The sequence below is a fragment of the Vombatus ursinus genome, unplaced genomic scaffold, assembly GCF_900497805.2.
Source record: "Vombatus ursinus unplaced genomic scaffold, bare-nosed wombat genome assembly UNPS02004533.1, whole genome shotgun sequence".
Lineage (NCBI taxonomy): Eukaryota > Metazoa > Chordata > Mammalia > Diprotodontia > Vombatidae > Vombatus > Vombatus ursinus.
In genome coordinates this window covers 1,868,587-1,882,037 of record NW_020944311.1, presented here as the reverse complement: position 1 = coordinate 1,882,037, position 13,451 = coordinate 1,868,587, and the positions used below count along the sequence as shown (strand labels likewise).

General features: G+C 49.5%; 1 protein-coding gene across 1 annotated transcript; it reads right to left on the bottom strand.

Annotated features, from left to right (window-relative positions):
- Positions 1-2,566: 2,566 nt before the first annotated feature.
- Positions 2,567-11,534, bottom strand: XKRX (XK related X-linked). Its single transcript, XM_027837376.1, has 5 exons — positions 11,469-11,534; positions 11,058-11,175; positions 10,120-10,702; positions 7,247-7,515; positions 2,567-5,082 (listed from the first exon to the last, which is right to left on the bottom strand). Exons 1-5 carry the CDS (start codon positions 11,532-11,534, stop codon positions 4,337-4,339), a joined length of 1,782 nt encoding a protein of 593 aa, XP_027693177.1. The 3' UTR covers positions 2,567-4,336.
- Positions 11,535-13,451: the final 1,917 nt, after the last annotated feature.

The window sequence follows — 13,451 nt, the reverse complement described above, 5'->3', positions numbered from 1 at the left end:
GCTCATTGGTGGGGGATGGTGCACATGGAGGGATTCTTGGTCATTGGGGGGGGATGGTGTACTTGGGGCAATTCTTGGTCATGCAGGGATCAGATTGAATGCCTCCCAGCTCCCTTCAGATTGCTGTTCAAGGATGCTCTCCTAAAGCTTTCCTCACTTGTGCATTTCCTTTTCACCCTCAATCATATAACACCTTGCTCAAACTTCTCAGTTTCCCTGCTTTACAACCAGATTGTAAACCCCCTGAGGGAAAAAAATCAGTGGTTTTCATTCCCAATTCAACGAACATTTAAATTGCTAGACCCTAGGGAATAGCCTGGTGGGAGTGGAGAGAATGCTGGCCCTGGAGTCAGGAAGATCTGGGTATGATTTCTGCCTTAGACATTTAATCGCTGTGTAACCTTGGACAAGTGACTTAAAGGTCCCTGAGTCTCAGTTTCCCCATCAGTAAAATGGGGATAGTATAAAGAGCTTTCTATTCTCATAGGATTGCTGGGAGGCTCAAACTGGGTATGTGAAGGAAGCCTTTTACAAGCTTCTAGAGGGCTGAGTTCATTAAGCACCTACCTTGTTGCCAGGTGGGGTGTTACAGATATTATTTCTTTTGATCCTCACAACAACTCTGGGAGGGAAGTGCTATTATTGTCCCCATCTCAAAAGCTGGGGAAACTGAGCTTAAGTGACTTGCCCAGGGTCACACAGCAGGGCAAAAGAGAGCTCCAGAACAAAGGCTCTGGGGTATTTGGAGAGAGAGTGATCATTTGAATTAAGCTAGGGGGTGAGAAGTCACACTGAGTGGGTGGTACTTGAGCTGAGCACATGCCAGGCACCGGGTGAGGGCTCATGCCAATGATCTACTGTGGGATGTGGCCTAAAGAATGTAGGACAGTTTGGCTGGATCAAAGAGGGCATGATGGGGTGCTGTGGGAAACAAGGTAAGGCTGGGGGTCTAGCTAGATTTTGTGTTTGTGGAAACTGATTTGTTGAATTGAGACTTTTTGTCCCTTCCCCCCCCACACACTTGTGCCTCCCTACCTCCAGTGCTCAATGAATAACTTGCTGAATGAATGATGGGCAGCGTGTTATTTTATTATATGCTGCTCCCCTGGTGTGTTAACTTGGAGAGCCTTAGTACAGCCAAATTTGCATGCTCTTAGCTGAACTCCATTGGCTGAGCATTTTCCCCAAACTCTTGGGGTCCTTCCTTCCCTCCTCGGTTCCAGGCCGTCACTTGACCCGTGCCTTTGTACCGGCTCCATTCCTCTTCTTGGCCTCTTACCTCATCCAGGAAAATGCTTCCTGGACCAGGGGGTCCAGCATGCTACATTGGGGAGCTCATAGTGACTTCAGGCAGTGTTGGGAGACGGGAAAGTGAAGCAAAGCCTTCCCCAAACCTCCTTCCTGCCCCACAAAACCCTGTAGCTAAATAGCTGGTTTTTCTATAGTGCTTGAAGCTGACCAAAGCACTTAACTTACTATCTCTCGTTTGACCCTCACAGTGGCTCTGGGAGGTGATATGTTACCATGGAAATTTCTGGATTCAGAGTCAGAGGACGTGGATTTGAATTCTGCCGCTGCCATTTATTGCCTTATACGGTAGGCAAGATGCTCCTGAGGGGCCCTAGATCTGTGAATGGAAGTCACTTCCTCTCTCTGGCCCTCAGTCTGTCAAACAAGGGGCTTGGGCCAGGCCTCTGCTGGCCCTTCCTGCTTTGAATCTAGTATCTGATGAGGTACCACTGCAGGTAGAATTTGTATCCCCATTTTACAGCTGAGAAAGCTGAGTCTCAGAAAGACTAAGTGATTTGGCTGGCCAGTGTCAGAGACCCGACACCACCAGGACATGCTGCGGTTCATTGGTATCAAAGCTTACTCTGGTCTCACCTCCTCATCTCTACAGGTTTTTCAGGTTAGAGGCTTCTCCCCGCCCTCCTGTCTTTAGTCTTCACATTCCCAACATGTTGGGTCACTGAGATTGGGAAGGAAATGGGACAGAATCTATCTACCAAGTCAAGTATCCTCCCCTGAAGGGCAACCAACCTGCCAATCCAGTCCAGGAGTGGCCTTCTCCAATGCAAATGTTTCCATTCTAGCTCTACTGGGCTTCCTGCCCAGCCATGTCTGCCTGGCTCTACATTTCCATGGTGTGTGGCACTCAAGTCACTGGATCACATCATGGCTGGGACAGATGGGATCAAGTTCCACTTGTGCTCACAGCTGGTGGAAGTTAATAGGTCAGGTGGCTATCTCCCAAGGCCTAGCTCCATTATTTACTGGGAAGCAGGCCTAGGACAGCCAGTCAGACAAATATCACAGTGGCGGTATGGAATGATGGCAGAAGAGCAGGATTTGAAGCCAAAAGGCCTAGGCTTAAATCCTGGCTCTGCCATCTTGACAAGTCACTAAGCCTCTCTGGACCTCAGTTTCCTCTCCCTGTAAAATGGAAATAATAAGAACACCAACTTCACAGGGTTGTGATGAGCATCAAATTGAGATAATGTATAGAAAGTCCTTTGCAAACATCAAATGAATGTTAAATCCCATTCCAAAGCCAGTGCAATTTAAAGTAATTCAGTAGACATTTATTAAGCTTCTACTGTATACAATGCACCATACTAGGTACTGGAGATACAAAGATGGGCCTTGTTCTTAAGAAGCTTAAATATATAGATAATACTAAATAGAAAACATAGAAAAGGAAATAAATACCTGTATCCATCCACGGGACAAGAAGGTTGGTGAACGTGTGAACTACTTATTGTAAAGTGAACTCCTTATGAACAAAGTGGTGGGGGGGGGAGTGTAGAGAACAGCTTATCTGAAAAAAGATCTGAGGGTCTTAGGGAATTGCATGTTTAATGAGTCAACAACACGGATAAGACAGCCAACAGGGTGAATGGGACCTTGGGCTACATTGAGGGGTCTAGCTCCAAGGAAAAGGGAATTGACAGGCAATTCCATTGTATTCTGCCCTGATTAGACCTTAGTTAAGGTGGGTCATTGGGAAGCTGAAAAGCATCACCGGGATGGTGAAAGGCCTTGAGTCTATGCCAGAGGAGGATCGGTTGAAGGAACTGGACATGTTTAGCCTGGAAAAGACAGGTCTTGGAGGGAGAGGTGGTGGGCAGAATATGACAGCTGTCTTCAAGTACCTCCAAGGTCAGTCTAGGGAGGAAGGCAGAACTAGGAGCAATGGAATGGGAGGGTGGGGGGGCACTGCAAAGAGGCAAATTTGGGTTTGTTAAGATAACCTCTCAACAATTAGAGTCTCCCCAAGTGGAAGGGCCTGCCCCAAGAGGTGGGGAGTTCCCTTTCTGCAGAGACTGGACAAGCATGTAGTAGTGATAGCTTCTTTACGAGTATGGGTTGGACTAGATGGTTTGAAGCCCCTTCAGATTCTCCAATTCTGTACATCTGGGATGAGGCTCATCTCTTCTCTGTATACTCGGGTGGGATTTAGTAATTGAGATTGACTTGATTAATATCTAGCCCCCTTGGAGGGAAAACTCCTCCCCTTTCACATCCGCCAGGAAGAAGCTGTCCCAAACATACCCCCCTCTACCCCTGAAATAAAAAAAGTTAAGTGACAGTATCTAGAAATAAAGTTGGGGGGGCACATGTAAAAATATTTTCAGTCACAGGACAGCATTGTTGAAATATAATTCATAATCACACACAACAGATGCTAAAAGAACAGCTGGGTTGTGAGAGAGGAAGCTGGCTTGGAGGGATTTATGATGATGAGGAATGGGGGGATAGGGGAACCTGAGCAAGCCACTGCCCCTGGTGGCCCATGAAGGAAAGTCCTGTGAAGGGTATGCTGAGAAGATAGCTTAGGCCTGAAGGGCCACAGGTCAAACTGGGTGCGCACTGTTCAGGAAAAATCTGCAGGTCCTGGGCCCCTTCTCCTGAAGCTTGTGAGCTCTAGGGTAGGTGGTTCCTTATGGGTTTTTGCTAATGATGGGCCTTCACTGGTCACTAAAAGATAGTGTAGCCGCTCAGCCTTGGAAGTGTAGTCATCCCATCTGTGTTGGGAGGTTCCAGATGGCTCCCAGTGGTATGTGTGTGGGTGTGGGTATATGTATGTACACTCTCGAGGGGACAAGTGTGTGGGTATGTGGGGGGGGGGGAGATGAGAGCTAGGTATAGCCCTTCTTCTGTGGTCTAGACCCTGTGAACTGTGAGCTTCTCACAGCTTGAGGGCCCAGGCTCCTACCCCTAATGGTCAGGTGACTGCTTTTCTAGGTGGATCATCCTCATACTCTGAGTTGTAGATTTCCTCTCGGCAATCCCCCACTTCCCCACACCCCTCCCCAAAGACCCAGTGGGGGAAGCATCAGACCACGCTGTGCCTCAACTGACTCTCAAAGGTTGACTCTAGATTCCCTGACCTGGCCCGAGAGGCCCAGGGGCAACAGACACAGTGCAGGTAATCAACTACATTGTAGGCGAAGAGTGAGCGAAGGGGGTGCAGGTACTGATAGAAGAGCAGCATGAAGGCAATGGAGATCAGGTAGGCCACAATGAGCTGCACCGCAATGAAGGTGTGGCAGTAATTGATCAAGATCTTGGTCCCCAGAAAGCGGAACACCAGCACCATGCTGATGTTCTCCAGCAGCCTCACAGTGTAGTGCACGGCCATGTGACTCCAGTTCTGAGTTTTTTCCACCAGGTCTCGCTCGGCCAACCTCAACTGCATCGCTGGCCAGCAGGAGAAGTTGATGGCCGAGTAGAGCACGGTGATCGAGATGAGCACCACCAAGGTGCCCACGTGGCTAAAGTTCTTATCAATGTTGTTGGGCATCTGGGCACCGCTCTTCCAGAACCTGACCCATGGCTCCAAGAGGATGATTATGAAATTAATCAGAAAGAAGGGCAACGCCTTAATTTTCAAGGTGGCCACAAAAAGCACCAGAATAATCAGGCGGGAAGTGATCTCCAAGCTCCGCCAGATGGTGACACAGATGACCTCTGTGACATGTACATGGACCTTGTAGTCATCGTACTTGATTTGGATGGCCAGCATGTTGCAGAGGGTAGCCCCGTAGGTGACAGAGGTCAGGGCAAAGATTATTAGGATCACTGCAGGAAGAAATACAGGAAAGGGGGGGGGGGTGTCAGATCATGCACAAGAGGCAGCTTGGTGTAGTGGAAATGATCCTAGATGTGGAATCAAAGAACCTAGCTGTGCTACTTACTAGCTGTATGATCTTAGGCAAATAATTTCCCATCTCTGGGCCTCAGTTTTCTCTTCTGTAAAATGAAGGGATTGGGTTAGATAATCTCTAAAGTCCCTTCCAGGTCGAGATCCAAGATCTTATGATCCTACAATCAATCCCTGTGACTCAGTGGTCCACAAACTTAAATGAGGCTCGAATATTCCAGTTAAGAGTGAGTTGGGAATATTTTCACCCTTGAAGCAACCTACTCCATGTGCCCAGTTCCATTTGCTACTAACTGCCTGCACTCAGTCCCTTAATTGACCCTCACCTAAATTCACTTCCTAGTGCTCCCAAGTCTCATTTTTTGTGGACTCAACTTGGGGTCCCTTCTAGCTAGAACACTTGGGCCCAGGAACAGAGTGGGAAGAACTGTGTGTCTCATATCTTCCCATCTGAATTCCTTTCTACCCTGGTAATAACATTTCCCTGGTGAAGTCCAGACAGGGATGCAAGGACACCAGCTCTACTAGACTTCAGAGTCTATTCTAAGCAATGATTGTCCAAACAGTTTGCTTATAGATAAAAATAGAAAAGGGGATAAGTAGAACAGACTAGATTATCAGAAAATTTAGATGATCGATAGTCGATAACTCAGTGTTGGATAAACATGCAAATACAAACTACTTAGAAAAAAGTCCCTATTTGGCAAAAACTGCTAGGAAAACCAGAAAGCACCTTGGCAGAAAGCAGATGTTTTAGACCAACGTTCTACACCTACAGTTCGCTTCATAGAAAGCTCAAAATGAACAGCCAATCTAAATATAAAAGGGCACATTGTAAAAAAAAATGGAAATGAATAGGTTCAGAGGCCTTTCATAGCTATGGCTAGAAAAAATTCTTAACCAAACAAGGAATAGAGACGATCACCAAAAAATAAGTAAGTTATTTCAAATGAATGAAATTGAAACACTTTGACCCCAAGAAAATCAATGCAGTTACGATTAAAAAAACAGTTAGAGTCAGGGTTTTCCTATCAACTGGGAAAAACAATGTTTGCACACCAAAGAGATCTCTGGTATCAAAGATATAGAGAGAATTAACACAAATCCATAAGATCAAGAGCCAATCCCCACGGCATAAATGTTCAAATGATATACATGATTTTCAATATTCAAATGATTTACAATTCTCAAAAGATATGAAAGCACACTCCAAGTTATCAACAATAAGAGAAATGGTAAATCAAAATAACTGTAGGGCTTCATTTCACACCCAACCAATTCATAAAGATGCTAAAGAACAGAAATGGTCAATGTTGGAAGGGCTGACAAAAGACAAGCACCCTGATACACTGTTCATGGAGTGGTGAACTGATCCAAACAAGCTGTAAAGCAATTCAGAACCCAAACCAAAGATCAGGGTCTAGATTTGAACTTCAGCTCCTCTGAATCCAGATAATTGCTTTTTCCCATTGCACCCCAAGCTGCTGCCTGTAGTTGTACTGACAGTTAGCCCAATCTTGTGCTAAATGGAACTGTGCTGGCAAACAGACATTCATACTATCACAGCTTCTGCTAGGGGTTATTAATCATATGCTCCCCATTTTCCAGGTGGGAAAATGAGCCAGTGACTGGTTAGGACACATTCCCAGATCACAGAGTCAGGACTGGGATGAAGGCCTTTTTTTTCTTGGCTTCTTGCCCTGGGCCACCTACCCCCCTCCCCCACATCCCCCCACCCTTCGCTTTTCATCTTCTGGAGGACGGGAGAACAGGTTTTCAAATACCAAAGCCAGCCCAGCCTGATTCCCCAGTGATTCAGACAAGACCTAGGACAGGGGGAAGCATCCCAGACCTGTCCTCCTAATTGCCACCTAGCTGCTTCTGGGAGCAGAGAGGGCTGGTTGCTGGGCCCTTCAGGCCAGCTGAAGCAAACAGGACCCGGGTGCCCAGGGAAGAAGCCTTGCTCACGCTAGCTGGAGAAGATGGGCAGACCCATGTGAGGCAGATGCCTGAGCAGGTCCCCACATGCGTTGAAGATCCAGCTTGCTGAGCCCATGGGTGACCTCCCCTGTTCCCACTCACCTCTCCCTAAGGGCATCTCGGTGGAGACCAAGGTAACATAGAGCTGGTAGGTCAGCTGGGGCACTGAGCCCAAGAAAGCCTGGATCTGGGACATGCGTTTGTAGGCGTTCCGGTGCATGGCCAAGACTCGGATGGAGTGGCCCACCTCCCATTCGATCAGCACTTCCCGGCCATTTAGAAACATCTTTTTTCGAGTAAGGCTGACATAGGGCTCCTCCTCATTGGCCTTCTGCCACACTTCAAAATACTTAGCCATAGCCTCCAGACATCTGCAGGAACAAAGCATGATGGGAACAAAACCAAAGGTGTCTTTGGGGGTAGGGACTGCCAAAAGCGAAAGTGGGGGAGGTACATCACCAATGCCCTTCCTCTCTCCACTCTGCTCATTTTTTTCAGTATTAAAGGGCCAGCACATCTCCTGCTGTAGTCACAGATTCTTGGATTCCCCTAGGGACCCCTTCTGCTTTGGGAAAGCTCCCATTGCCAGGAAGGTCCTTCCTGATGTCAAGGAGACTCCTCTGATTATATGAAAGCCCTCCCTCCTTCCCCCACACATAAACCAACCTTCCATGGCTCTTCATTACCTAGCAAATAAAATTCATTCCCCTTAGTGTGGCATTTGGGGCCCTCCACAATTTGGCCCCAACTGACGTTTTTGGCCATTGTATCTCCCACAGACACTCTGTGTTATGGTCCAGATACTCTCCCACCTCTGAACCTTTACTCACTCATCCTGTTCCCTTCCCCTGGCATGCCCTCTCTCAACTGCTCTTCCCCCCTCAGCTCTGTGTGTCTAGTACAGGGTTTCTTACTCTGGGATCCATGGGACCTCAGGTTCCCCTGGAGAGATGTCAGGGGCTCCAGGAATTTGGATGGGAAAATGACTTCTTTATTTTCACTCATCTCTGAGAGTTCCCATTTCCTTCAATTATTGAAAACCGTTATTCTGAAAAGGAATCCCTAGGCTTCATGAGTGAGCCAGCCTGCCTGCATGAGAGCCCTAAGGCCCAGCCGAAGTGAAGAAGCCTGGGCTAGCTCCTTCGAGGGGCCCCTCCAAAACGAGAGGGTTTGACAGGCTGACTTGGGAGCCTATCTCTGAGCTCTGAGTCCTTCCTAAGCTGTGCACAGCAAACTGTCTGCTTACCAGAGCAGTTCACACGGGCTAGTTGTGCCCGACCTGTGGACAAACGTTCCGAGCTCGTATCGGTCCGACCGGCCACAGTCGGACACACCTTTAATCTTGACTCTAACATAGTCATGTCCTTGTGGTCCTCTTCAAGAACGCAGGACAACAGTCAACCAGAGCAGAGATAAGCTCTGTGAAGGCAGCAGGCCTGGCTTATTCTTTGGCTCCTACACAGTGCCCAGCCCACGGTTTTCTCTCTAGTAGAGGTGGCTCCAAAAATACTTCCCTGGGGACTGAAGGGATCTGTCAGCTCACACCGAGTTGGTTCTCCGAGGCTGAGCCCCATGTTTCCTGCATGACTGCGCCACACCTCCTTCTGACCCACATTCCTTATCTCTCTTCAGCTTTCTGTCTGGCATCCAGGCCATACCTGTTGGCATGAGGAGTCCCGAGCTGATGCATTCTACTCTCCTGATCTCAGGCACTGTGTTACTTTGTCTCCCTACTCTGTTGCCTTTAACAATGAGACTAGGGGTGCTCTGGCTCCTTCCAAACCTGCCTGCCAGGGACAGGATACTGAAGCAGATCAAACCCTGCCTGCTTTTTATTGCTTATGTGATCTAGAAAAAGTCACCCCCCCTTCCTCTTTATGAGGCTGGACTAGGGTTCTGAGTTTCCTTCTAGCTTTAAGTGTTGTAACTACAAGTCCATCTGAATAAGGGCTTTCTTTATAGCATGAAATCACCCTGCTGTAACATGCCCTGGGAGAGGTGAGGAAGGAGGAAGGAGACAGGTACCAGTCACTGCCCGCTTCTAACTGGTAGGAAGGTTTCCGGGGGTCCCTCCAACATCTGGGGGCTGGGGGGGACCTGCCACGAAAGAGCAGAGTGGTGCTCACTGCTAGTGGTCCGGCTTTGGACAAAGTGGCCCATCTGGGAGATGGGAGTGGAAGCAGGTGGGGGTGGGAGCTGGGGGATGTTCACCAATTGGATGGGAATTCTGGATATCAAATAGAAAAGACACAAGGCCTTGTAGCCCTGGACCAAAGGATATATGCATGCATAGGCACATGATGGTTCCCATATCGGTTTTCTCGGTCACGCGATCATATGGCAGACACTATCCAATGATAATAAAATAATCCCAAACCCAATGGGGTACAGAGGCAGCACAGTAGCTCATCCTGGTGACATTTCAGTGGCGTGGAAGGCTGCCACTGGCTCAGGCCCCTAGCATAGCACCTGACAGAATGTACACACTTTAGAAATGCCAGAGGGACTGGATTTAAGGTCCCACATGTGTCTCTATAGCACTGTGCACGGTGCCAGGAAGACCTGGGTTTGAGGCTGTCCTCAGTTACTTCCTACATGTGTGACACTGGAAAATAATTTCATCTCTTGTGGTTTCCATTTCCTCATTTTGAAAATAGGAATACTCATAGCTCCTAACCCAGCAGATCACTTGCTAGAGATAATACGCGTAAAGCACTCCGCAGGTGCCAGCTATTTTTTATTAGATGGGGGGAGGGAGGGAAAATGGCACCAGTCTAGAACAAATACTATTCCTTCTCAGCACCAGTGTGTGAGAAGTCTGATGCCTACCTCGAGACACACAAGGCAGGCGCTGTGCTAGGTTGGAGGAAGATGCCAAGATGAAAATGAAAGAGGACCTCCCTCCCCTCCAGAAGTTTACAGTCTACGAAAAGGTCACTACGATGAGTCAGTTGGACAGAGGGTTGGTTACTCACCTGACAATTGGTCCCATGAGGATAAGATGCATAAACAGCAAGAAAGGCTTATCTTTGGCCAGATCCCTGTGGACGAAAATGAGGGTCAGCTGGTCCATGATGGAGGCAACCAGGAAGAAGACGACAGTGTATGTCATCCAGTAGGTGTCATTGCTCTTTTGATAGACGTTAGCCATGTACAGGGCAGACACTGCCTCGCCACAGTAGAGGAATGTGGAGAAGAGAATGCTATATGGAAATCTGCACTGAGAAGTGGGCCCTTGGATAATGGACTCTTGTGGGGTTGGGTGGTAGGCACCTACATCATCGCTGCTCTCATAAACCCTGTCGATGCCCAAGCTACTGGCTGGCCTCAGTTGATCCTCTGAGGGCTTCATGGGTTCAGCTGCTTGCCGAGATGGAACAGAGAAGGAGACATTCTTGGACCTTGAGGGTGACTCGAGAATACTGATTAGTTGGAAGAGGGACTTCCTCTCCTGAGAGATGGCCTTGCTGGTTTTGGGGAAGAAGGGGGTGGAGACATGGCTTTTGTTTGGGTCTGCCGTGGCGGCGGTAGGTGCTGCAGTTGCCGCTGGTATGTGGGCTGATCACCCAAGTCAGGATGCTCTGAGGACTGGAAAAACCTGCCACCACTCCCCAGAGACTTCCCTCCTTCTGGGACTGTGTAGAATGAGCCAGCTTCCTGTGGCTGGTCCTCTTGCAGGTGGCCCAGAGAGAGCATAGAGGCCCCCAGGGGAGTTCAAGTTCAAGGCTTCTGCCTGCACCCTAGTGGCCCTAGAGAAGAATTTAAGCGGTGACCAAGGGTAGGAGAGGAGGACTGGACTTTGACAGGTGAGTGACCGGCAGATGCTCGAGTGTCCTGGGCCTTTCTAGACCCTGCTCATCTCCCCCATTGCTGGCTCGCTCCACAGTGACCTGGGACTGCTTCCCGGACAAACCTTGGCTGTCCTGTGCAGAGCTCCGGCTGAGTACAGGGGTGACAGGAAGAGGGGCTTCAAGATCTTGAGTTCTGGGGTGGGGCAGGTAAACAGGAACGGTGCTCCCAGGCTCAACTCTCTGGGGAGAGAGACAAAAAGAACAAGACAGGAGTGAGTGAGATGGGAGAGAGACACAAGGCCACGGGGACAGAGAGATAGACACAGGGAGAGGGAGAGACACAGGGAGGTGGAGGTGGGGCTGGGCAGGAGGGAGGAAAAGAGATAGAGAAGACAGACAGACACAGAGAGGTGGGGTATGGGAAGGAAGGAGAGACAGAGAGAGAGAGAGACAGAAGTAGACACAGACACATGCAACAGGCAAAGAGACAGAGAAAGGAGAAAACAAAAGAGCAGCGTGCTCCTAGCCTCCACCCGAGAGAAACTTTGCTTCCAAGAGACAAAGCGTGGGTAGAAGCAAAGCACCACCTCCGCGTCCATGCCTGGGCTGTGCCCTACCTGTTGCTCCGATAAGCTCAAGGGAGCCGGTCCTCCAGCACAGGTGCTGGGTGGCTGACCCCAGCAGTGACAGCAAGGCAAAGGCTGGGAGTGGGGGTGCTGGGGAAAGGAGGACAGGAGAGAAATGGGTGGGACTAGCCAGGGACAAATCAAAGCAGCCTGCCTGCCCGTTACAGGGTAGGAAGGCACTTCGACAGGGGGATGCTCCGAGGCAAGGGAGGAAAGAGAAGCCAGCGGGTGGCTCCTGCCACTCCCCCGAAGCAGCTGTGCCCACACTGGCCCTGGCACCTCAACCCTGGAGGAAGCATCGCTCTAGACGGGCTGACTCGCTGGTAAAGGCAGAGCGTCCTCCAGCCTCCCTGGCTTCCCACGCATGGGCTCACACCCTAGGGACTCACTTACTCACCCTATGGTGCTTAAGCAGGTGGCTCCTCCTTAGCTTGGGTGGGAGCTCCCTGGGTCCTACTGCCCATCAGATTTTCAACTCTACAGCTTCCACTTGGCTGCCAACGTAATTTTCCTAAAGCCTAGTGGTCTGGCCGCGTCACTCCCCCACCCAGTAACCTCCAGTGGCCCCCTCTTTCCACCAGGACCAAATACAAAGTCCTCTCTTTGTCATTTAAAGCTTTTTGAAACCTGGCCCCTTCCTCCTTTCTTGCCTTCTTCCACCTTAATCCCCTCCCCACACTCTATCCTAGTTCCGAAGGTCTCCTTGCAGTTCCTTTCCCAGCACTCTCTTCGCCCAGCCCTGCTCTCAGGCTTGGAATGCTCTCCCTCTCACCTCCGCAAGGCTCCCGGCTTCCCCGCTTCCTTCAAGGTTCAGCTCTTGTCCAATCCCCGCTTCTGAAGAAGACCTTTCCTGGTGTCCTCAGCTGCTAGTGCCTTCCTTTCTGAGTCTGCCTTCTATTTACATGGTCTATTTCTTGCACGTACCCAGTTCTTTCCATGTTATCTCTCCCATTAGAAGAATGGGGGTTCCTTGAGGAGTACCCATAGCACTTAGCACAGTGGCTAGCACATAGTAAGTGCTTAAAAAATGCTGACTGGGAAAGCGCTGGAAGCAGACCCCAAGTTTGCCTTTCCAGCCAAAAGGGGACTTGTCTGGAGAGGCAATGCTAAAACCATTGAGTTAGAACTGGAAAGAAGCTTAAAGTCCATCTCATCTGTTCCTCTCCAAACACAGCAGTTTTACAGATGAGGTTCCTCAGTAAGGCACAGTGGCTTGCCCGATGTGACAGAGGCAGGATTTGAAGCCAGATCTCCTGATTGCAAATTTGGGGCTTTTGTCTCAGCACCACACACACACACACACACACACACACACACACACACACACACACACAACCCCTCTCTGAAGACTGTGGGGCATCAGTTCTCAGGCTCGTCCTCCATAGACTGAGCCTGAATTCATGTGCCTTGGTTTCTCCAGCAGCCAGTTGGCAAGAATAAATAAAGACTACAATACAGAGGAGCTAATTCTACAGCATTAATGCTCAGTCAGCTTTTGTTTCACAGATCTCATCGGAATTAGGATTCCTGTGGGGCATGGTCTGGTCCTGTATCCCTCACCTAGGCTTGGCATGGGGCTGTATGGGGGAGGGCCGGCAGGCACCTTACCAGCCTCTTCTCCCAGACCCCCTCCTTGCTCTTTCCCCTTCCCTGGCCTTCGAATTCCCTAGCACTTCTGCTCCCTAGTCTTTTTGGGCTCATTTTCCAGTTCCCAGTTCCCAGGCCCTAACAGATACAGCTGGCCAGAGGTTACCCTGGCCTTTGCTTATCACTCTTCCTTTCTTCAGCTAGAATGGGCCAGTATGGCTGGAAGAGTTGAGCTGCCAGGGCCTTGAGAGGTCACTAGGATCTCCTCTGAACACATCAGCTCCCTCCTCAGGCCCTCCCCAG